The sequence below is a fragment of the Amphiprion ocellaris genome, chromosome 1 (assembly GCF_022539595.1).
Source record: "Amphiprion ocellaris isolate individual 3 ecotype Okinawa chromosome 1, ASM2253959v1, whole genome shotgun sequence".
Classification (NCBI taxonomy): Eukaryota; Metazoa; Chordata; class Actinopteri; family Pomacentridae; genus Amphiprion; species Amphiprion ocellaris.
Window position 1 is genome coordinate 21,841,240 of NC_072766.1, and position 23,127 is coordinate 21,864,366.

The window sequence follows — 23,127 nt, forward strand, 5'->3', positions numbered from 1 at the left end:
GAATTTTGTTAGCCTGGTTCTGTGAGTCCTCAGAGTTAACCACTGGAACATAGCTCTGTGGAGCTCTGATCAGGCTTTCCTCTTTAAAGTCTGGAGCTGTGGGGTCACTCAGAACTAGAAAAGACATAGCTGCTAAGCACAGCAAGGTGTTACGCTGTAGTGTTTGAAGGCTGTGTTCACAGGGTCAGAGTTGAAATGACCTAGAACAAATCATTAAAGCAGACCTCTGGAGCAGGTGTTTCCAATGAAGAAAGCCCAGCTGTAAAGTGTGTTGGGATGTCAGAGCAGTTGGCACTGCACCTGTGTGGTACCGTATCTTTGCTGAACTGCAGCTGCAACTTTAGCCCGGTCCACAATAGGAAATCATGTTTTGCTCTCATCTAAACCTTTGGATTGTGCAGGGAATGGTCTACTGAGTGGCTGCACAAGGGAAACTAGATTTTTACTTTGAAATTCACAATTTTACCTTGATGGTAAAGGGGTACATTATTGGTGTATTATTTGTACAATAAAAAATTATTATTTTTGCTTTGTGTTGTGTCATATGCAATGTTTGAAATGGAAAACGTGAAGACAAAAATTATATAGACCTTTGTAAAACATGAACTAATATTTAAAATTTTAAAAATGTATATGCCAGTACTGTCTTTTATAGCTTGTTTTGCATATCTTCCAGAAACCTCACTGAGATTCTCCATCACCCCAATCAGCGAATACTATCAGCACTCGAAAGAGTGTGCATTCCATAATTAGGAGACATCGTACTATCCATACAGTACAGTCTAGGAACACTTATCAAAGCAGGGCTCATTATTCCATATCAGATAATTGCACATCGATCATTTCTTGGGGAAATGATTTAGATGAGATGTGGGGTGTGTGATAAGGGCTGTTTGTTAAACTACGCCATTGAGCATGTTAAGAGCTCCGATCCAAATGTCTGTGATCTCCCAACGCACAGTTGGTGATAAGGCTGTCAACAGCGAACTGGTGATGACATTTGATAATACTCTGACACTATCACAGAGATGGATCTGATGGCTGCCTCACCAGAGGCCATGTCTACAGCTGCTACAGTGCTGCTGTAAGGCCATAATACACAAGGTTAGCTGCATCTGATCCACCATAAAGGGACTGAGATAAGTTGATGGGATGGATATTGAAGTGAAAGAGAAAAGGGAATCCTAATTTCAGAGCCAAAATGGCAAAGATTAGCATGATATATTGGATTAAAGTGATATGTGTTAAATAAAAAGCCTCTGACATGTTAAATCTGTCTACAATTGTTCAATCCACTTAGCACAGTTTTGACCAGTTTGCCATTTTAGCTTTGACCCTTACCTTTGTCATCATGACAGGTATAGCTGTAAACAGCCACTGGCGAATGAGTGATCAGATTCTCATCGTGATGCCAGCCTACTGCCATTTTCCCCATGCCATAGTACGGCTCCTCTTTGAGCTGGCTCATCGCTGCTGGGTCCATGTAGTTGAGTAAAGTGACATTGAACTTGACTGGACCAGTGCATGACGGTGGAGGACTGGGCTGAGAACAGCCCTGCCCACCTGCGTATTCCTCTTTGTCCTGAATGTGGTGATCTGACAGGCTGTGCTTTAGTTGGGTCACAGGCTTCTCCTGGGCTCCTAGTCCCATAGGTTCAGTCTCTGAGCCACTGAGGGCTTTGGTTGCCCAGTCGGGACATTTTCCTTCACTGTGTTCTGAACCTGCTGCAACACTGGTTTCACTTGGTTTGACCTGGGAGGACTCTCCCTCCTCGCTGCTGTGTCTTAACTCAGTCTCCCACTCCCCTTCTTGCTTGGACCCAGAGCAGCCTTCTTCGCTGTGCTTCGACTCAATGTCCCACTCCTCGCTGTGCTTAGACTCTGTGTCTCCCTCCTCACTTTGTCGGGACTCTGAGTCCCCTCCTTCACTATTCTTGGAGTCTTCACTGTGTTTAGACTCAGTATCTCCCTCTTCACCTTGTTTGGCCTCTGCCTCTCCCTTCACACATTGTGTTAGCCTGTCTCCTTCCTTCAGCTGAGACACGTCAGAGCAGAAGAAGGTGTTAAGCTCCCATAATGCTTTGCAAGCTGCTCTCAAATCAGGGTCACAACAGTTTTGTCCTTTGACTTCAACATCCTCACTGTGCCAGGGGATGGCAAAGAGCCGTGTGTCCAGATAGCGATAGGTGTGGCCCGGCTCACCCAGCAGGGCTCGTGACACGGCGGTGAACACATCTCGGTCACGGACGCGAACCAGATCCTTCAGGAGGCAGCCTTTTCTCCTGAGGGTGAGCAGAGCTGCTTGTACCCGTCCATGGAGCTCAGTAGGCAGTGAGCATGATCTCCTCAACACCAGGCCAGAGTAACTAGAGTCCCACTAGGAAACACAATTCATTCTTATCATGACATAATAACATAATAAAGTCATAAAACATTCCTAAATTAAAATTAAAATTCATCTCATTTTTCAAACACCTTTCCTTCTGAGCAAAGTAAGGTGAAGAAGAGCAGATAACATCAGGCAAAACATGTTTGTAGGTGCTCTAAAGTAAAGGTCTAGAGATCACTGGCATTTTGTTTGAGTCGAGGTGACTGACCAGTTGCTGAAAGCCCCGATCTGAGGGTCCCAGAAAGGGGATCTTCTGGTCTCCCAACTCCTGCAGTAGCCTCCGCCTCTGTGAAACACAACACAGTAAAACAGACTGATAAGTAGATGCAGGAACACACAGCAAGCTGCTATCGTGTGTTTTTCATTTACTTTGATGTCTAACTTAATAATAACCTGATCTGTTCTTCTCTAATCACTCAGCATAAAGCTTTTTGAGAAGGTTAGGAAGTGGTGTTCTTTTATTTTAAATCTACATGACTCAAGTGAGGGAAAGTACTTAAGACCTCAAAATTTTAACACTTCTGACTCATGATTGAAATTAGCCTGGACCAATAAATTGGCCTGGCAGACTTATCACCTGATAAGAAACAACAAACAAGAATAAAACCCATCAAACTGAATCACCAAGTATTTGCAGCTTATTCTGAAGAACAGGTTTTAACAAATGATGCTTCCAGAGCTGACTGAGGTATCACAGGAAACTGGCAAGCAAGTGATTTTCATTGACGTCTCACATTTTAATGATTTTGTGAAGGCTGCCGGTGTGTTCCTCACAACCTTATAAAAGATGCCCTGTGCCATACAGAGCTCCTCCAATAAAACCGTCAGCCTGGTGGATGGATCAAAGTACCTTTCATTGGGCCACATTCCATCATGACCTGTAAATCCAATGGCAACTGGCATAAAAACTATATGCACAAATAAATTTGCTTCTCCACCCGGGTTCTTCTTTGTCTCCTCTCATATGTGCTTGTGTGAAGGTACGTGTACATTGTATCTGTGTGCGTTTGTGCTCTTGGGGCCTCATCATTCATTTTCCACAGGTGCGCGCACACACACACACACACACACACAAACGCACACGCACACACAGAGTCTCTGCATGGTGTCTCCAGAGCAGGAAGGTGAAATGTCACCGACATGCCACTGCCTTTTTACATCTTGAAAAGTTTTGGATGGATGGCTTGTGCATCAACAACCAAACAGTTGTAATAGTTTAAGACAAACCAGCCGTGTGTATATTTCCGAGACATTTACAGCACGAGTCTCACATTTCTCCTGCACTAATAATGCCAAAGACCTCATGTGGTCCGCTACAGGGAATATGGGAACCGGCTGCCAAAATATGTCCTGACTTTTAGGGTGAAATAAAATGTCCTGTTCATAACATTAGAGTGCAGGTATGAAAAGATGTGTGTCCTGACTTGAAAAGGCGGGGTGGATCAAAAAGAAGACAAGCGGTGAAAGTATGTGCATTAAAGACAGCAGGGAGGAAAACAGATCCCAATAACGGAGGTGGAAGAAATGGGAGGGCATCTGATCTGAGGCAGTTTGGCGAATTTACCTTCAGGGCTGAATCTTTACCTTAGGCTAAACAACACAACACCTGCTGAAAGTTTTCTTAAAGGATGCGTATGAGTGTACAGGCCTTCCAAGTTATTCTGGAACAAACAAAAACAGACTTGCAGACAGTTGGAATCTAAAAAACAAAACAACATGCACTATTCATGGCCAGGCTGCATTCAAAGGCTGTTGGGAGAAATTGACAACCTGACACACATTCACTGGTGTCAAAATCTAACTCATGACAGAAGCTGAAGATATCAAGGTGAGGCTCTGGGCTAGTGTTGTATGTGTATGCATCTGTGTGTATCTCTGTGTGCTGCTGTGAGCCTGTATGGATCCATATTTTGGCATCCATCTATTTTACATGTGTGCACCTAAGTAATATCATTACAGTCTGCTTTGCTCAAAGCGTACAAACCACTACTGTGTACACAAAAGTGGCTCCCATACACACACAACCATGCCCTTGCTGAAAAACGCACAGCTGGGGTAGCGAGCATGATGCCTCAACCCCAATCGCACACAACCAGGGCTGTCACACACGTGTCAAATACATCAAGCTACTCAGAAATTCCACAGAAAAAACGAAAGACACGAAGTTACCAGAGCCCTCTGAAGCAGATGGACTCTCGCAGTATCAGAGAACCACTGTGTCTGTCTTCCTGTCTCTGTGTCTGCACCTGATTCTAGAAGGAAAATCACGAGGCACAAAAAAAAAGGTCTGCGTTTCCACTCAGACCCAAGAAACGAGATTACCAATTCCATAATAACGCGGATGCTTCATGGTAGCCGTGCCAGCCGTCTGTGCTGAGTGATATATCTGATGCTTTTTTTTTCTTTTTTTAATCTCTCTCTTCCTTGATGGGATTATTCCCTCAGCCGGACTGTTTATCACAGAAAAACATATTAGGTAGAATAGAACTCAATTGGTTTGCTTTGATCTTGGCCTATACGAGATATCAAACTGTGTACCATATATTTATTAATTTAATTTATTTCCCATCTGTGACACTTCAACGGACACTTACTTCAAAGCAATCTTCACAGAGTAGATTAATGTCCAGTGCTTAGCATCAATAGCTCAAAATAGCCAGATAACTCTACTGCTGCGGGGATAAAAACACCTCCAGTCTGACTTGTGTCTGCCCCAGAGGGTCCACTGGAATGTACTGGATGTGCTACGACTGCTGATGGAGGACACATGAGTTCCAGTGAACTTGTCTAGATTTGGCTGATGCATCATAAACTGCAGATAGAAGCTTCAGTGTTTACTAAGCTGTGTCAGAAAGTGTCACGTACGCAGAAGAAGTTCTTGTGTTTTCAGGTGCACACTTTTTGATTAGTCATCTTTAGCAAGGTAGAAATTATTTTTGGCTTCTTTTGGTCCGGTTTTTGCCTCATGTACTATTTACTACTGTGTGAGGCAAGAGATATACCATATTTTCTCCAAGACCTCCAACCAAAGGAGGGCAGCACATACATCAATGCAAGAGTTTTGGCCTGCAAACACATGGAAGATTTTAGATCTCCACCCTTCTTCAACTCCATGGAGGATGTGATGAGATATAGCTGTGTAATAGAGCGCTGTGTTTAAACAGCAAGTCCTTGGTACTTGTCAGACACCCATTTCAGAATTGGCCCCTTTCTGCAAAAGTATTGGTGAATCAACAGTTTTGACAAGTCGGCTGTAAAACGTCAGATTCAAACAGACAGGCTACCCGTGTACATCAAAGGTGCTTCCGCCCCGGTCCATTTGGCACCGGATTGAAGAATGTAGGGAGCTTGTGTGAAGCGACACAGGGTGTAGAGAAGGGCAGGGTGTGCCCACTGCACCAGAACATTAGCGTTTGCATGTGTGATGCATAGAAAGTCCGTAGAAGCATTGAATTCAGCTTTGAAGTGACAAAAATGAAGGGAAAAACACACACATAACAACCTCAGATAACACTTCAATGAAAAATCCAAGGCCCTTCAGCTAATAGTAGTCACATTTGTTCCACAGCGGTCTAAATAGGTGGAGGTCTACCTCATCTTCAGGATATGATACTGACTAGAGCTTTGATAAAATAACACATCACCAAAGTGCCATCACACACAAGCAGGTCATTGACAAACAACAATTTTCAAGGTGATTTACACACATCTGCATGGCCACACAGGCACAAAGAGCATCCGCAGTGCTTCTAGTTGCAGTTTCTTCTTTCAATTTACCACTTTTAAGATCTGTTTTTGCAACACTGCATCTCAAAATATGCCCCTTGTTGCTTAATGGGCAAACTAAAAAACAACAGCTCCAGTAGTAGTGACTGTTCCATGTCAGAAATGACGTGTTTTCACAGATTACGCTGCTTCATTTCATGCATGCCACACTAAAAAAAACATTCAGGGCAAAAGATTAACCATTTCTCACTTCTGACATTTTGTTTACAGCCACTTGTGGCAGTCATTTATTTTAAGAATAGCAGCTAGACATTTGGTGACACTGTGATGGCTAACTGGGCAGACTGGTAAATGGTTAACTGGAATGTGTGGGAGCTGACCTCAGACTAGGGGAGTTTTGTAATGTGTAACCCCTTGTCTTCATATTGCTGCTCAAGACCCAACCTGTGAATATGAATTAAGCTGTGAGAGGCAGAAGTCACTCAGGGGGATGTTGCCAAAAATATCTAAAAATCTGGCCTTCAGCTACCTTCTTGTTAATATGTAAATTTTGGATAATCTGTACTATCCCAAGATAGAGTTACAGATTCTATTCGACTTATGGATAGAGTCCACATTTACAGATCGTGTTTTAAACGTCTATTCAGTTTTGGAAACAAAAATAATCAGATGTTTATGTCAGCTGTGACAAACACGGTGCACATGCAGTAAAAGGTTTGGCTCATTTTGAAGCCTCGAAATACATTTTTTGTTTTAAGAAAAAGAAAAAAATGTGACCAGAAACAACTGAGGACAAATGCTACGCCATTAACCACTGCATATTTTTTCAAATCAGTGAACGCTGCGTATATATCGACAGTCATGTTGAGCATGTGTTCGGTGGGGGTGCACAGGTGGGGTAAGTGATGACAAATGGCAGACAGGCCGGCTCTCGCCCGTTAATTGTTGTTGGAGGCTGAAGGCCGCGTTGTTCATTTCACCTCGCGACAGGTCGGCGGGGGACGTGATCATTAATATTAGAACATTTCCATCCATCTACCTGAACAAGAGGCCAGTCATTTAAAAAGGCTGGCGCTGGGCAGACCTTTCACGCCCTGTTTATAACACTGATCTAAGCACATTACCGGAGCTGTGGGGGACCGCTGCCAGTCATTAATTAGATGCACACACACACACACACACACACACACACACACACACACAATGTGACCGCCTATATCGGTGCTCAGTCACATTTGACAAATGCCACACGTGCAACATGAGGTAAGCCAACACACATCCGGTGTAGCAATTTCACATCAAAAGCGCCTTCCTTTTCTCTCTTTGTGAGCCATGTGTCCACTTTCTCACACACACACTTACTTAAAGCTCCTCTTCCAGTTGTCCCACGGTACATGTAATTCTGTCAGGTGGAGAGTGTGTGTGCATGTGTGTCAGAGAGAAAGGGGGGGAAAAAAGTATCAGACCTCATCTGTTTTTTGAACTCTCCCACTCTCCATCTCTTTCACTGCACCTGACAGGCTTACAGAAAGACCCAGGTTTCCAGATCAATCATTCAAAAGTATTTACAAATGCACAAAGCCAGACTCAGACAGGTTGGCACATGGCCACTCTGTTTAAGTGCTTTTCAATGTGTCTGTGGTGTCAACATCTATTTCACAGTTATCTACACCTCAAAGGGGGAAAAACGATGTTTCTGTGACCTTTAGCAAGTGTCAAATCTGGAAAGGAGAAGAGAGGAAAAGAAGAGAAAGAGAGGAGGGGGATTTAAAAGATCTGTCGATGCATGCCTTACATAACCTTTTTATTTATCCAGGAGACTGACTGAGCATGCTCTTTATCAGAAACATACTAGCTGCTTCACACTTGCACAATTTCACAGCTGCTCTGTACATCTGCAGACTTCTGGTCAACAATAAAAAGTTTCTCTGTTCTTCCACTGGAGTAACTCAAGGTGAAAAGTCTTGTTCAAGGGTATCTTGGGTTTTACACCCTCTCCAGGATTCAAACTTGTAGCCTTTCTGTCACGAGAGGCACCATCCCATGTCTATGAACTCTTGGCTTGCATCACTGATACGGAAGGGCCGTTTGACATTTTGCCTTAATTGTTAGTTTGCAGCCGGGCCATAATGTTTCCATTAAGATTATGTCGATTGAGAAAAGCTTTTTAGTTTTCACCTTCAAATTACAACATGCTTTCATGAGGTCAGCTGTTTTCCATGTGGAACGGCCAGTTTTAATGCAGACACAGTCCCTTGGTATTCAGGCTGGGTCCAGTTCAGTCAGGGGAAAGTCAGGGGAAAGAGTGAGAAAATGAGGAAGGGAGAGGGATGGAGGGAGGAGAGAGAGAGGAGAGGAAGGAGAGGGTTGATTGAAAGACTGTGATTAGCAGTTTTCAGTGGGGCACCAGGGCCACTGAGTTGTTCTAACAGGGCTGTCGCGTCTCGAGGTGCAGTCAAGGAGAAGTCAGTGCTTTAGAAAGCTCTCTCGATTTCCCCATTTCCCCCTCCCTCCCTCTTTCGCTCTCGCCATCCAGCCACACTTTTCCTGCCCCTCCAAAAAATCAATATGGCTGTGCAAAGTGCAGCTTGGCCCATGGGGAGGGCCAGCTAGCTTTAGGGGCTGGATGCAGGGCTTGCAGCAAGGAGAAGAGGCATCCTCCAGGCCTGTCCCACAGGCAGTGTCAAGGACAGACCTGAGGACCACAGGACCGAAGCCACCAAATTGCCCTTCCCCTCTGCATCTCGCCTTCTTTCTCTGTCTGTTTCTCTGCAGCCTGATCTCAGCTGGCTCAGCGAGGCAGAAGAGATCGATAATCAGGTGGAGCGTTTAAAATCCCCTGCTCTGGAGGCTGGCGCTATGCTCCTCAGAGCCCAGCGGACCAATGCATCGCTCAGGGCGGAGCAGCTGGATGGATGGATGAGTGGGTGTACAGTGGTCGCACCTGGTCATTGAAAGGTTTGTGATTTGTGACAGTAAACAATTCAATAGCACTTAGCGATACACAGTGTCTGAGGGGTGTAGAGCCAGACTCTTCACACACATTGCCATTGTCTCAACATGTCACTGACCAGTAGGATGCTGGCAGGTGCGGGAGCTGTATAGACCAACACACCTTGGTACTATATCCCACTCACCTGTTTTCCTGCAGCTATACACTGTTAGTTATAGAATAAGGCCACAAAATTTGCTTCAAAAAAAAAGAGAAACTGGCATTTACTATGATTGTCAACAGCAGTGTTCCTCATTTCCATACAGTAGGCTTGACGAAGAAGCCTGTACATGACGTGGATGAAGTGTGCAAGGAGGATTTCAGTCGTGCCGCGTGTCTTCATGTGTGAGTGACTGATCACAGTAGAAGTGGCTTGTGTCTCTAATCCAGTACCACTGTTAGACAGTGCAAAGACCCAGCTCTGTGTACCGCAGCACGGGCTGATCAAGCCAATCCTGTGACAAGCAACCTCTTCAAATGACGATGATTTCCAAGCTCTGTGTCCTTTAGGCTCCATATTAGATCATCTTCAGACACTACCGAGTCTGGTACTTCATCTGGGATAAAGATGATGTGCAATCCGACCAGAGAGGTTGGGAGTCAAGGGTAAACGAGGGGCTAAGACAGGGGTACTGCGTCTGATTGGCTGACAGCTATGACAATTATCGTGTGGTATATTGCAACCTTATGCTAAACGTAAGATTTGATACAGTATGCTGCTTGACAAAATACTTCAAGAATATTTCACCATCAACTCAGATGTATCTCACAATCACACCACACATAAAATGAGCCAGTTTAGAGGAAAAAAAATCACACAACACATCACACAGATCATACAACACATCAAAAATAGAACGCATCCAGTCTGTTTCAGTTTCTCCAAGGATGGGTCTAAGTTGCCTATCCAGCAGCTTTTCTGCAATAACTATATCATGTTTTATTTACAGGGAACCTCTTGATCTATCTGTTGACCTATTTGTTAAAATGGATTTCAGCATACGGTGTTATTAACAAGCTTGAGCAGTGGCATAAGTTTAAATCCTGACAATCACCTAAGCCACTAGAAAAATATACAGCTCAAAACAGACGTAGACTAAACATCTAGGACAGGTTTAATTCTATCTCATGTAGTCTTTGACCCAGATAAACTGCCATTATGATGTGACCTAAGATTAATATTGAATTATGGACTGAATATAATTTGCGGCTGTTTACACGACAGTCAATCTGTCTTCCTGGAATCCTGAGGCAGATAAGTTTGCTATAATGGCATTATCCAAATCCTGAAGTATAGCAGACGGCACTTGTCTTGCTTGAGAAGCCACCTCATTTCTTTATTTATTTTTCTTTCACTCATTCTGAACAAAGGAAAATATTCTACCAGGAATTGAATAGCTTAATCCACTTTTCACTCTTCCCAGTAGCCTGAATGGTGACAGATTAACATCCTGAAGGTTTACAAACCCAGCCATTTGAAAATGTAATTGCTGATGCCACACTGCATGCATGTGTTTAAGTTAAGGGTTAATATTAAAGCTCAAAACACACACATGCACCTGAGTGTGGAGGGATGTGGGCAGGTTGGGCCAGACCCAAGTCACTGAAGCCCTGTCACGTTTGTATCAAGAAGTCGCAAGCTGTCCCAAACCCTCACTAGGCGCCATAGTTACTGTTCACTTCTGCTAATTATTACAGCCAATCAGAAGGGTTAACGGGGCGGAGCCTGGCCAGACCATGTTCCTGGGCATTTAACAGCTGGCTGGAACGGAGGTGAATGCATTACACACTGCCCTCATCCAATAAAAATAAAACACCCTGACATCTGAGGTATACTTAGCACAGAGGGGAGGGAGGATGTAAGGGAGGCAAGAAAGAGGGAGGAAGAAGAGGGTGGTGGAGGGAAGGGGGAGACAGCATCTGATAACATGATGTCCAAGTGCCACCTAGTGACAACTCTCCACCTCCTCTGATCTTTCAGGCTCCAGATCATCAAGGGTTACGGGGTGCACAAATGAAGTAACAAAGGGCAGAAGGATTCAATATAAATGCCAATTATGTGTTTTTTCAAGGACATCTCTGCAGCACCAGACCCTTTCAACCCCTCAAGTATAATGTCAAGATAAAGTTAACTGTATACATTTCTTGTAAGTATATTTGAACTACATCTTTTCACTTCCAAAACACTGTACCAGCCTTCCTCAGGTGACCCTACTATCTGTACAGTTGGGGAAGCGGGCCTGTAACACTGCGCTGGTAGGCCGGTGGCCCTGAGCTCCTAGGTCCCCTCCCCTCATTACCCCAGGTATAAATCACACTCTGCTGGTGCCCAGAGGTGAGAGGGATGAGAGTGGAGGTGAGCTTGAAATAATGCTTATGTCACGGCAGGTCAGCCCTCCATTATGGCCGTTTCAAAAACTATTAATCTTGCTTGTAGTCAGTGGCCTAGAAATAATTACTTCATCTAACCCATGTAATACAGCATGACCAGCAGTCGAGCCTGGTCAATTTGAGGCTGGGGAGGCAGGATGAGGGTGGGGGAGTGTTTGGGGAGAGAGAGATCAAGACAGAGAGAGAAAGGGAGTGAAGAGAGAGAGGGGGCAGAGCCACAAATTACCAGGCCCTGTCTCCTGCTACTGGGTGACTGATGTCCTGCTCACTTCAGCTGTGGCCTTTTACACTCTCAACACTGATTTAGATAGATACACACACACACACACACACACACACACACACACACACACACACACACACACACACACACACACACACACACACACACACACACACAAGCAGATCATGTACAAGCACATGTACAGTATGTATGCACATTAATGCATGATTAAAGACACACACATTGAGCAGGGATCACACAAGTCACATTATTTGAACAAGAGGTGCAAAACCTTTCACAAAATAAGCTCGCAAGAGCTCAAGAGAGAACAGACAATGAAATTTGTTTTAATTAGCACGCAGGACTGACTTTAATAAAATTAGACTTTCTGCTGCCTACTGCTAAACACTCCTTGAAGTGTTTCTATATTTCATCTAAACAGCATAAATTTGTTGTGACACCTGCAACCCTAACTGTTTGAAGCTTGCACTTAACTATATAATTTTAACAGAGAGCAACACTCAAGCAAAAGCTGAAAGAAACATCTGACATCGAGGTCAGCCGATTGTTAGTCTTTCCAATTATCTGAACATTTTTCAAGTTTGCTGATAAAATAAATATAATTAAAATTGCGCTGAATTTAACATACATATATGGCATTTCAACAAAGTTTTGTGTTGGAGTTGGTGTTATTTGATATTTTGATGCCAGGATCTTCATTTTTACTACGAATGTATGTCATTTTACAAATACTGGTTATGAGTCTAGTTGATTTTTAATAATCGATATCAGTATCAACTCTGGAAAAAAAAACAGATCCGTCGACTTTTAATCTTAAAATTATGTGAAGTATTAAAATTATGTTGCCAAAATATGCAAGTAAAAATCTGTTGTAATAAGTCAAAAGTAATTTTAAAAGACATAAAATTGCACACAGGAATTCACACCTTCGTACACGCAGGGATTTTGTGTGCTCACACATCGCAGCCCCCAATGCTATTCGGCAGTGGCTCCACAACAACCGCAGGTACAATCACCTGTCTCCATGGCGGAGAACTAATCCACCTCAGCAGATAGAAACACAATAAAGATTGCTATTGGAGAAACCCACACTGAGAGTAAACAGATGAGCTAGTGCAAACTCAGCCTCCATAAACGTCACAGGAAGTATGTATGGAGTGACATAAATAAATGCAGCCCTCCAGTGGCTGTCACAGCTGGCATTGCAGGTGCAAATTTAATTAGTCAAGGTGAAGTCTCCCTTGTTGTCTGAGAAGAGGGGGTCCTCACCATGCACGACTGTAAACATGCGCTATATCCTAATCAGGTGTCACCGCAGCGTTTGATCAGCCCGCGAAAACTTGTCACGAATCCCCAGCAGAGAGTGGGCCGACGGGGAGAACAAAGGAAAGGAGCTGTCATAAAAGAACAGGGAGGTGGTGGTGATGGCAGTGGCGGTGGATGAAGAGAGTTTGCCCATTAGCAGTCTCTGTCGCCTATCTCTCTCCCACTTCCCTTAACGTCTCCCCTCCTCTCGCTTTCTTTCTTTCTCCATGTGGCTACCTCCAGCATACACCTTACTGCATCCCGCCGCAGCTCTGTGCCTGAAAATCTCAACCACAGCTGTCATGCTCATGCTTCACAACCGCCAACAAAGCTTCCGAAGAGAAAACCCCAAAGTAGTATGCTACTTTTGTTTACCTCCCAAAGAACCACACATGTACAGAGATACAAGCTGTGCTCGTTTTGTTTTTATCAAGCACCATTCTAAATAGCTGGGTCTTCGTGAAAAGCCTGAAGAACTACAGGCAGACGTGCTGTTCTCCTCCCGCCCAGCGCCTCCAGGCTGCACTGAGGCAGTGCAGGAACACATGTGCCATTAGATACTGTTTACCTTTCAGTTTGGATGATATTGAATACATTAGCCGATTGAACCTCATAAGAAACACAGGCGAGTGACAAGGCCCAATCGTCTTTGCGACTACCATGGTAACTGAGATTACAGGCTAACAAAGAGCAGACAGGGGGAAAAAATATTTAAAACCCGAATAGTGATACATAAATTAATTAAAGGACAAAAAAACAAGTGGAGAATTAAAGTTGGAACATCTGTCAGCGACTTAGCTTCCCAACGTAATACCAGTGTTAGAACATTTATACCCTTGAAGTTAATGATCCCCTCTTTAATTGACAGTCAAGGAAAACTGGCTGCGGCAGCATCCTGCCGAGACACCGATAAGAGCCCCCCTTTCCCCCCGCCCAAAAATAAAATAAGAAAAAAAAAACAGTTTAAAGAACCTTGGCACTAATCCCTATTGTCATCCCAGCGCAGCAGAAGGACTTACAAACACAGATAACTCTGCTGAAGCTGTCTATTTCTCAGGAGTTATGGGGACAGCCGAGCCGCTGCACGCCTCAAATCAGTCACTCAGATTAGCCCAATCCCTCTGTGCTGTCAGTCAGCCGAGACATTAGCTTGTCACCGCATTTACATGAGTCCATCTCATATTTGACAATGCCCCCTATATATGACAATGGCTGCGAGGAAGGGGTCCACTCGCTCACAGATAGCGGGGTGTACAGTATGGCAGACGGGCTGTTGTTGGATTAAGCTCACGGCGTGTGCAGCGCTCATGTCTTTGGTGACACTCCAACAACAAGTTTAAGGAGTCTTAACCATTTACTTTTTTTTTTCCATAGTGGAGAGAATGTGGGAGATGCATGTCAGATGAAACACGCACATACACCTACAATGACAAATACAGATACACGAGCACACACACACACTGGGATAAACTTCAAAAAACTTGGAAATACATGACTGCACGAGAACTAAAAGATTACCTAGTATATGTCTTCCCCAAAGTTTACTTCCAGAATGACTGTAATCCACCTACATAATTTAACACAATAAAGCTCAAAGCACAGAGCGGAAAACAACATAACACTAACTACATGCTATAGAAAACATCGAAATCAGGCTCCATCTTGAATAAACACAGCAATGATGGAAGTACAAAGGCCAGCCCTAAAACAAATCTCTGCAAACCAAACTAGATAATACACAAACTCTGGGGTGTCAAACTAATAAGGGATTAATTCCTGCAGTGTATGAGTTTGTACCTTTAAATGACTGTGTTGTGCGTGAAGGCACCTGAGAGCTCACAATGTGCTGACTACTTTTTATGCTTCTGTGGCTCACTCCACTTCAGACAGTCCTGAAACAAATGACAGTGGATGCCCTCTACATAACAGGGCCAGGGCAAGCATGACACAGGGGTTGACAACTGAACCCTCAAACTCCCTAACCACATGCACGCACGCACACACACACACACACACACACAGCCCCGAAAACAGCCCTGACATGACCGCCCGGCAGCCCTTCCTTACCCCTCCTTGTGTTTTTTTCTCTCTCCATCTCACTGGAGACAACCCTCAATTCAAGACCGTTTTAGCCAGGCAAGAGGATGTGACCCGCTGCCCTCCAGTCAGGCTCATCTGAATAAACAGAGCTGAAGAAACAGGCAGAGGAGGGAAAATCTGCCTACATTATGATAGGAAGAGAGAGGATGGGATTCAGCCAAGGGGCTCCTTTCTTTATGCACGTTTGATCAAGTGCTTGACAGCACCGGTGGATGGAATTACGGACTGCTGAACAAAAAGTTGCAGCGTGTGTGGAAATGAGTGTGTGTTTGCGTAGTTCGGTCTGGACAGCTGGATTTCCGAGGCCTGACAGTGTTAGGCTTGTGACAAGCCTGCCGCACCACACCACCACCTCATACGAAGCACAAGCTGCCTACTAGCCTTCGCAGTCCATCACTCAGGACGGCCGAGGGAAGCGCCGTGAGAAGAGGTCAGACGTGGAGGAAAAGAGGGAGGGAGGAGAGAGGAGGAGAGGATGAGGAAGCTGGAGGAGTGAGGGGGGGCTGGTCAGGGGTTAAGTGTAGAGAAGACAGCGATGAAAGGCAACTGTCATGCACCAGTGCTCGCCCAGGAGCACCTGTCTCGAGAAGAACATGCAAAGTGTGCCGGTCACGTCCTGACAACACCCCCACTTCTTTTTTGTTTTTTGTCTGCACACACACTCACGCATACAAGCTCTCAGGAAAGGGCTGATGCTCCACCGTTGGAAAGGCATCGCCTGTCTGACAGTATGCCAGTCAAGCTGTCGTTGGCTTCTTCGCATATGCAAGGAAAAGTTAGACTGATGAAGAAAAAAAACACACGGGGGTTCAGAGAAGGAATCACTGAGACATGAACAGACCACCTGAAGTGAGCAGACACTTCTCAAAGACTTGATGCAGAGTAAATGCTGGAACGAGCAATACAAAAAGCTCCATGAAAGCGAATCCGGGATAACCAAGACGCCTGCTCCAGACTTGAAGTTGATGTGGTAAACGTCCTCAGGTGGAAGCGGTTACCCAAAGCACGCCATACGAACCCAAAAATCCCTTTTCAAAACGGTTTCAGTGTTTCTGCATTCCATTTGATAGGTGAAGAAAGACAGGGATGAGTGGTTTTTTTATGTTTTTTATTTTTTGCTATTCCCAAGTTTTAAACAGAAGCCTTACACCTGACATTAGTACTATCATACTCTTCCCATTAAGTAACACAGTAATAAACAACAGCACATTATGTTTGTTTTTACAAGTATAAAACACCTGAGGTATTTTGTTAATGGTGGTTTGTAGTGGAGTCCAAGTCCATTCCCAGCTGGCTAGGCTAATAGCAATGCTAAAATCTGGCATGGACTAAAGGAAGCACTTTCTATATTGGGCCTCTACAAAACAAAGAGCCAAATGCCAGGTATTTTAACACACTTTCATTGCTCACGTTTATGGAAAAGAACTTATGATGTACAAATTAACAGTTACTATTTACAGCGCCTCATGAACCTGGTCTCCTGCAGCTTTTGTGAATGAAGGGTTTTGGACTTTTCATTGAAACCAGATGTGGTGCAACACTGTAGCAGTAGGCACTTTTACTTTATTGGAAAGGTGAGTCATTACAAAGGGAAAATAAATTCACAAATAAACAGCACGAAAAGTGCTCTGTCCTTTGCAGGTGGCTTTACATAGTGAAATAGGTTTTATTGGCGCATGCTAAAATTAGCAGCAACCACAGCAGCTAGGATGTGTTCTGGGTAGCATTGATTATTACTGACATCTTTTGTTTGGAGGCTGAGACTGAATAAATCTGCTTGTTTAAGGTTTTTATCACTTATATGTTCTCTTAGCATTTATAAAAACAGCAGCATCAACACACATAAATGTCCTGTTTACTGAAAGGGAATGTGCATACAGACATACCACCTACACAAAACCCAACATACAGTGCACGTTAGCACAAACACACACACACCACCACCAGAATGCCAAACAAACAGAAATGGAAAATAACAGCTCGCTTGGATCATAGCCTCGAGTGGCTAATGAACCCCCAGGAGGCTCTAGCCTCTGTGTATGAGGTGAGAGGGTCATTCCCATGTTTATTCAGCACCAGTCCAATGAGCCACCACCAACTATTGATTGAACTGATTATTCTATGTCTCTCTTGTGACGGGACACATGCATGACAGATGAACCCTACTTGGGCAGGTCACACTCAATGTAATCTCATTGAATCTGACGGCTGATCTGGTCGCCCGGTTTGCATGATCCACGTCGTGGCCTTGTTTGCGAATACGTTGACATCTGCGGCTAATGCCTCAACACTAATATGAGGTGCTCGGTAGGGGCTGTCAGACACATGAGCTGTCAAGGGCTGTTTGGACAATCGTAGTGACTGCTTCCATATGAGAAAACCCTCTAGGTGGTAAGCTAAACATAGCATAGCAAGCAAAGTGTTGTTACCTAAAGTTGTAATTCACTGTTTTCGAACAATCAAGCCGTGCGAAGAATGTAGTATAGATTAAGGCTACCTATATTCTCCAAAAGAAATCTAAATAAACATGACTATATGGGTTTAAAACATTTGTACTGCCCTGTATCTCATTTCATCTTATGCAATATACGGCAACAGCAACAATGACTTCCAATCCTTAAGTCACACCAAACTGAATTTGTTACCTCACAGTTACATCTACATGTTTGGTAAGATCACAGCTACACACAGCAAGTCATCTTAACCGCGTTCCTTGAAAAAATGTAGACAGAGATGTAAAGGCCGATATCCTTCTCAGTGCAAACCAAATGTAGACATCATGCACCTTTAAAATGTCATCTATTCAGCACAGACCATTATTAAAAATGTGACGAAGGAACAACGTGCAAGGTTTCTCACACGTCAAGACAGTACATAATCTACAGACAGCCATATCATGCACAATAAATAGCAACTTGGTAGATCATTTTTAGGAAACTCTCACTGATACTTAACCATTCATGGGATGTATGAATAGAAACAATAAAATTAATAACTGCACTAAACATACATATGGGCTGCACTGTGGATCGGTGGTTAGCACTGCTTCCTTGCAGCTAGAAGATCCGTGGTTCACATTCTGGCCTGGGCCTGGGTTCTTTCTGCATGAAGTTTGCATGTTCTCCCTGTGCACGCGTGGGTTTTCTCAGGGTACTCCGCCTTCCTCCCACAGTCCAAAAACATGGTGAGGTTAACTGGGAATTCTAAATTGTCCGTAGGTGTGAATGAGATAGTGCTCGTTTGTCTCTATGTGACGAATATATGACGACCTGTCCAGGGTGTCTCCTTCCTTCACCCTAAATCAGATGGGATTGGGATTCTTTTCAAGAAAGGTTTGACGAACCAAACTGATGTGTAAACATCTCAATCCAAATATATGAGCAAAGATCAAATAGGCAAGACGAGGTAAAGACATGTAGAAGAAAAGCTCAGCAGCAGACTAATCAGCCCCCTCCAACACTCACGCAGCAGATCAATGAAAGACCTGGGGCCTTGGGCCCGCGCTATATTACACACCAAAACTTCATATTCATTCATTGATTTTACTTTTCAAAATAGTATATCATTGAACTCCAATGGGAGCAAAAAATGGAGGCTGGGGCTGAGGTCAACTCTCACATGGACGCCTGGACAGATGTTTGCACAATATTGATGGTGCACGCAGAAAGAAATGACTAAATATCTGGATCAATAGCTCGTTTCCCTAGCTACGACAGGTTGTTCCTGATGGAAATATATAAATACGTCTTTATGGCTACTGAAGTAGTGCTAACGAACAGTGCTAAATGCCCCCCTTAAGGTAAACTCTTTGATTAGCCAAGGCCAAGGGTTACAGGCACGGTCGGCCGATGCTAGGATGCCACACTTACATTGGCCTGAGGATGCTAATGCACACTAGGGCCTAGTAAAAGGAACAAGGATATGACAGGTCACAAGCCCTCGGCAAGTAGCCCTGACCCTCTTCTTCATTTGTAATGATAATGGGCCCAGGCCACACCATTCTCTGTCATGTTCAAATAATGCATCTGTGAATAATTTAGAAAATCTTTTCTTCAGTTTTCTGTAGTGATCCAAACTGGAACTGTGAAATTGTTGGGTTTAACGACATGAATCTGCATAAGGAGTTGTCAAAAAAGTTAAATGCATTTAACATTTTGTACTCAAACCAGACCAATGCATCCTGCTGCTGCAGTTGATGGCGGACGAGCTGCCTGTTCTTATTTACAACACAACACAATTACTGAGAACAACACCCAACCTCACAGCTTCCCCAGCTCCCAGTGGCCAGTTGGGCCATAAAGAGGGAGGAACCACATCATTGCCTGCTCCTTAATTAAATGAAAGCTGTTAGGTTCATTTGCCTCCTTTTTTTTTTTTACACATTCAACTAACCAGCCCACCGTTGAAGACCTCCCAGACGCCATCCCTGCTTGGCCCTAAATCATGATAGGGTGAACGGCCCAGTGAGTCCCTGCTGGACACACAGCAGCCGCCCAGCGGCAAGGCCAGCGCAGGGCGTGTGGTGGATCGACACCTAGCCAGCGATAAGTAATTCTGTAGAGGATTAGCAGCATGATAGCCTGATCAATACTGTGTGCTCAGGCTATTAGGAATGCAGCGAGGAAATGACCCCCTCTGGTAATAAAGCAGGGCATCTGGGTTCTCCTTCATTTGCCAGCTCCATTAGTGTAATGGTATCATTATCTGCCACAGCCGTATTTTTCTGAGCTCTGGCTTTTCCACAGGCTGACCGGCGGGGGTCTGATGAAGGTGTGAGAGCCCCCATGCCGAGTGTTCCCCTTTCTACCATTCTACACTGAGTCTAGGTGTAAATCTAGCTCTGTTGGACCCTATGTGCTACCCTGCCTTAGGTATCCATACCCATGTTTTATGTCAGCACCTAACACTATTTCTCCATTATTGGCTCATTAATAGAGCAAGCAGCATGTAGCTTGGGTTTAGAGAAAGAAAAAGATGGCCGGCAGAGTGCAAAGCTGCTGAATGTGCTGAATGTGACACCCCCCTCTTGCTAAAACACCAGGCTTGACATGACAGGACGTCGGCATTAGTTGCCATAAATCGTTTCCTTTACACTAATTCGCCAGCTAACATTTTGTGGGGGAGAATTGATTAACCATGTCTGGATGTGTGGCCACATAATCAGCTTTTACCTCGCTAGTTGTTAATTTAACAGAATCACCAAGGGAAACACAAACCATTTTAATGAGTGTTTAGAAATTAAATACCCTAAACAGCTTGCACTAGGTGCCACTACCAGAGCAAACCAATGAGGCTGATCTAAGCAATGGGCTGGGCTGAGCTCAGGACCTCACAACATCTGGTGACCCTGTGTGATCATTACTTAGCCCGCCGCTCACACACACACTTCCTGTTTCGACACAGCACTTTATACTTGTCATCACTCCCCAAATGGCGTGCTTGCATCAAAGACAGCATTAGAACATCGGGTTAAGGGACAGGGTCAGTGCTGCTTTCACATTTGCCAAGGCATGAGTGGAAATTCATCCTGTGATGACAAAACTGATAAAACATAATGTAATGTTTTAAATTCTTCAGGCGACAAGTGCAGTTGAGTGTTACTATGACTAGAACAATCTCAAAATGTTGCTACTTGAGAACCTCGGGAAATGAACAAATTCACAGAAAGTCAATATTTTTTCTATTACAAACTACAAAGAAAAGTGAGACGAATAATGTCTGATGGATCTATCGTCTGGTCCAACTTAGCCTCATCTAAATAATTACGTTCCTCTTTGCTTAGATCGTCCGAGCAATTAAAAATGTATAATTATTTAATTTCCAAACTGAAATAGATGTGAACTCATGTGACTAGGGTGTGGTTAATTTCCCAAATGCCCTATTCTGTTCTACTTAAGCATAAATACAGTGAGACAGACTATGGCATCCCACCTGTCTATGACACTCTGACTTGCTATGGTGGGATTTACCGAAAAGACTGTGTATTCATTGGGCACTAATCTGTTGGGGCTTGCATTCCATAACTCAAAATGACGGTGCACCCATCATAGTGTATCGCTCACTTTGTGCAGCATTGCAAACACACTCACTCACTGGGTAGGAGAACTATCATATCCAAGGTATTAGTTAACATAATAACTGTATCATTATACAACCACTGATATTATGAAAACTGGCCAAACTGCATGCAGCTTCTTCTTTGGCTGCTCTACAATCACACAGTCATTTTACAATTACAGTTCCTCTTGCTCATCCTTTTATTTATCTAAAGAGAAGGGAAGCTAAGCCATTAGGTCTGTGCAGTGCTGCCTGACTGCCTGAGGGCCAGCTGGAATGAGTTCTCTCTCTGAGCCGCTCATCTGGCCGCCATGGCTGCTTTCATAAACAGGAGGAACCACGTCCTACATAGTTTCACTGCTGTCTAACATGATCCAAACACATGTGCTATGGCAGACAGCGTCCAAGATGGGAGATAAGAAGAGAAACAGACAGAGAGGCAGGCAGACAGACAGACAGACAGACACTAAGTGAGATGACTACAGCTCAGGATGCCTTGGGCTAAGCAGCATAGTCTCCTTCTCTTTCTTCAGTGTCTCCATGAATGATTAAGCCCAGGTAAGGAGAAAACACAGCTCTACAGGTTATAAATACACCGATCTCTGCTCACATCAGGTGAAAACCATATCAGTCTTACATTTGATCAGGCTCTACAGCTGCAATATCAGCAGAGGGTAATATCTAAGAACAGCAATGACAACATTCACTAATAAGTTATCATTTGTACTGTATGCCAGAGCACAAGTTATTATCCAGTGTATCTGGAGTACAGCCTGAAGCAGCTGTTGACTGCTGGCCTGGCAGCTTGCCAAATCCCAGATACACTACACACTACACACTAACTTTACCATTTGTTTCCACTGTTGCACTGAGCTGCTTCGTTGGTGCTACACAAACAACAGTTGATTTATTGTTTATTCTTCTACACCAGAATACAACCCCATATGAAGCTTCAGCTCTGTCGTTTGTGTGTTTCTTTTTAATGACACGTTAACAGCTAACCTACAAAATAGTTATTTTCTCACAAATATGCTGCCTGCTGTAATTCATATCGCATTTCCACTTGACATGGGATGCTGCCAAGACGTTATTCTGCGAGCTACAGCTTCTTATCAGCAGGGTATCTACGTGATAAAACACCATTTTTTAATGTAACTGTAATTCTTCATTGTGGTAGACTGGGGGAAAAAATGGAAAACACAATAAAGGAAACAGGCAAGGTGAGGTATGCGCTGACATTCGCGGCTCTCTAGCCTTCAAAATGCAGCCAGCAGCATCACATACGGAGCATTAGATATTCAACGAGCGACAGGGCTTAGAAATATGCCAGACCTAACGGAGAAAAACGCTATCAATACCTTTCTTCTCTTCTCCCCCTCACTGTCACCCGATCTTTTCATGTTCCTGGAGTTGTGTTTACACTGCCTCGCTTTCATTAGGGGCGACGTTGGATATTGTAGTACACGAATAAACGGCATCTCGAGCTATTTTCATGTAAGGAGGAACACAGGTAAGTGCAGCCGCTTGTTTCGTTTCACATAGAGCCCAACCGTCAAGGTTTTGCGTGTGAAATGTGTTTTTGTAGTGAGCCTCTTGAAGGAGACTGTAAAAGCGGAACGATATGAACTACAAATCCCAAAGCGAGCGTATGCTGGCGGCGGAAGTAGCTTCGGCACCCTCTAGATGTTGCACTGCGCAGGTGCGGCGCAGGTACAGAGCTACACATTGCAGATAGGCTGGTCAGGATGGGTTTAAATCAGTGATTAAAGTTTATCAGCCCTTAAAATGGCTGTGGCATTAAAAGGAAAGTTGTGCATGAGATATTTAAAAGTAAGAGCAACTGTTATACATTATTTTTCTCCTTCTTCATCTTCCTCTTCTTCTTCTCATAATAATAATGATAATTATTATTATTCTTATCAT

At 44.0% G+C, this 23,127-nt stretch overlaps 1 protein-coding gene across 2 annotated transcripts in view; it reads right to left on the minus strand.

Annotated features, from left to right (window-relative positions):
* Window positions 1-22,697, minus strand: part of fto (FTO alpha-ketoglutarate dependent dioxygenase) — a 123,322-nt gene extending 100,625 nt beyond the window's left edge. For both annotated transcript variants that reach the window (XR_008602343.1, XM_023265585.3), the window contains exons 1-3: window positions 22,563-22,697; window positions 2,598-2,675; window positions 1,342-2,377 (exon numbers count right to left, since the gene is read on the minus strand). Coding sequence is in view for 1 of the 2 variants with exons in the window: in XM_023265585.3 (XP_023121353.3) it covers window positions 1,342-2,377; window positions 2,598-2,675; window positions 22,563-22,682 (1,234 nt within the window). In the remaining variant the exon portion in view is untranslated. The remainder of the gene's footprint in view (window positions 1-1,341; window positions 2,378-2,597; window positions 2,676-22,562) is intronic.
* Between the last annotated feature and the right edge of the window lie 430 nt (window positions 22,698-23,127).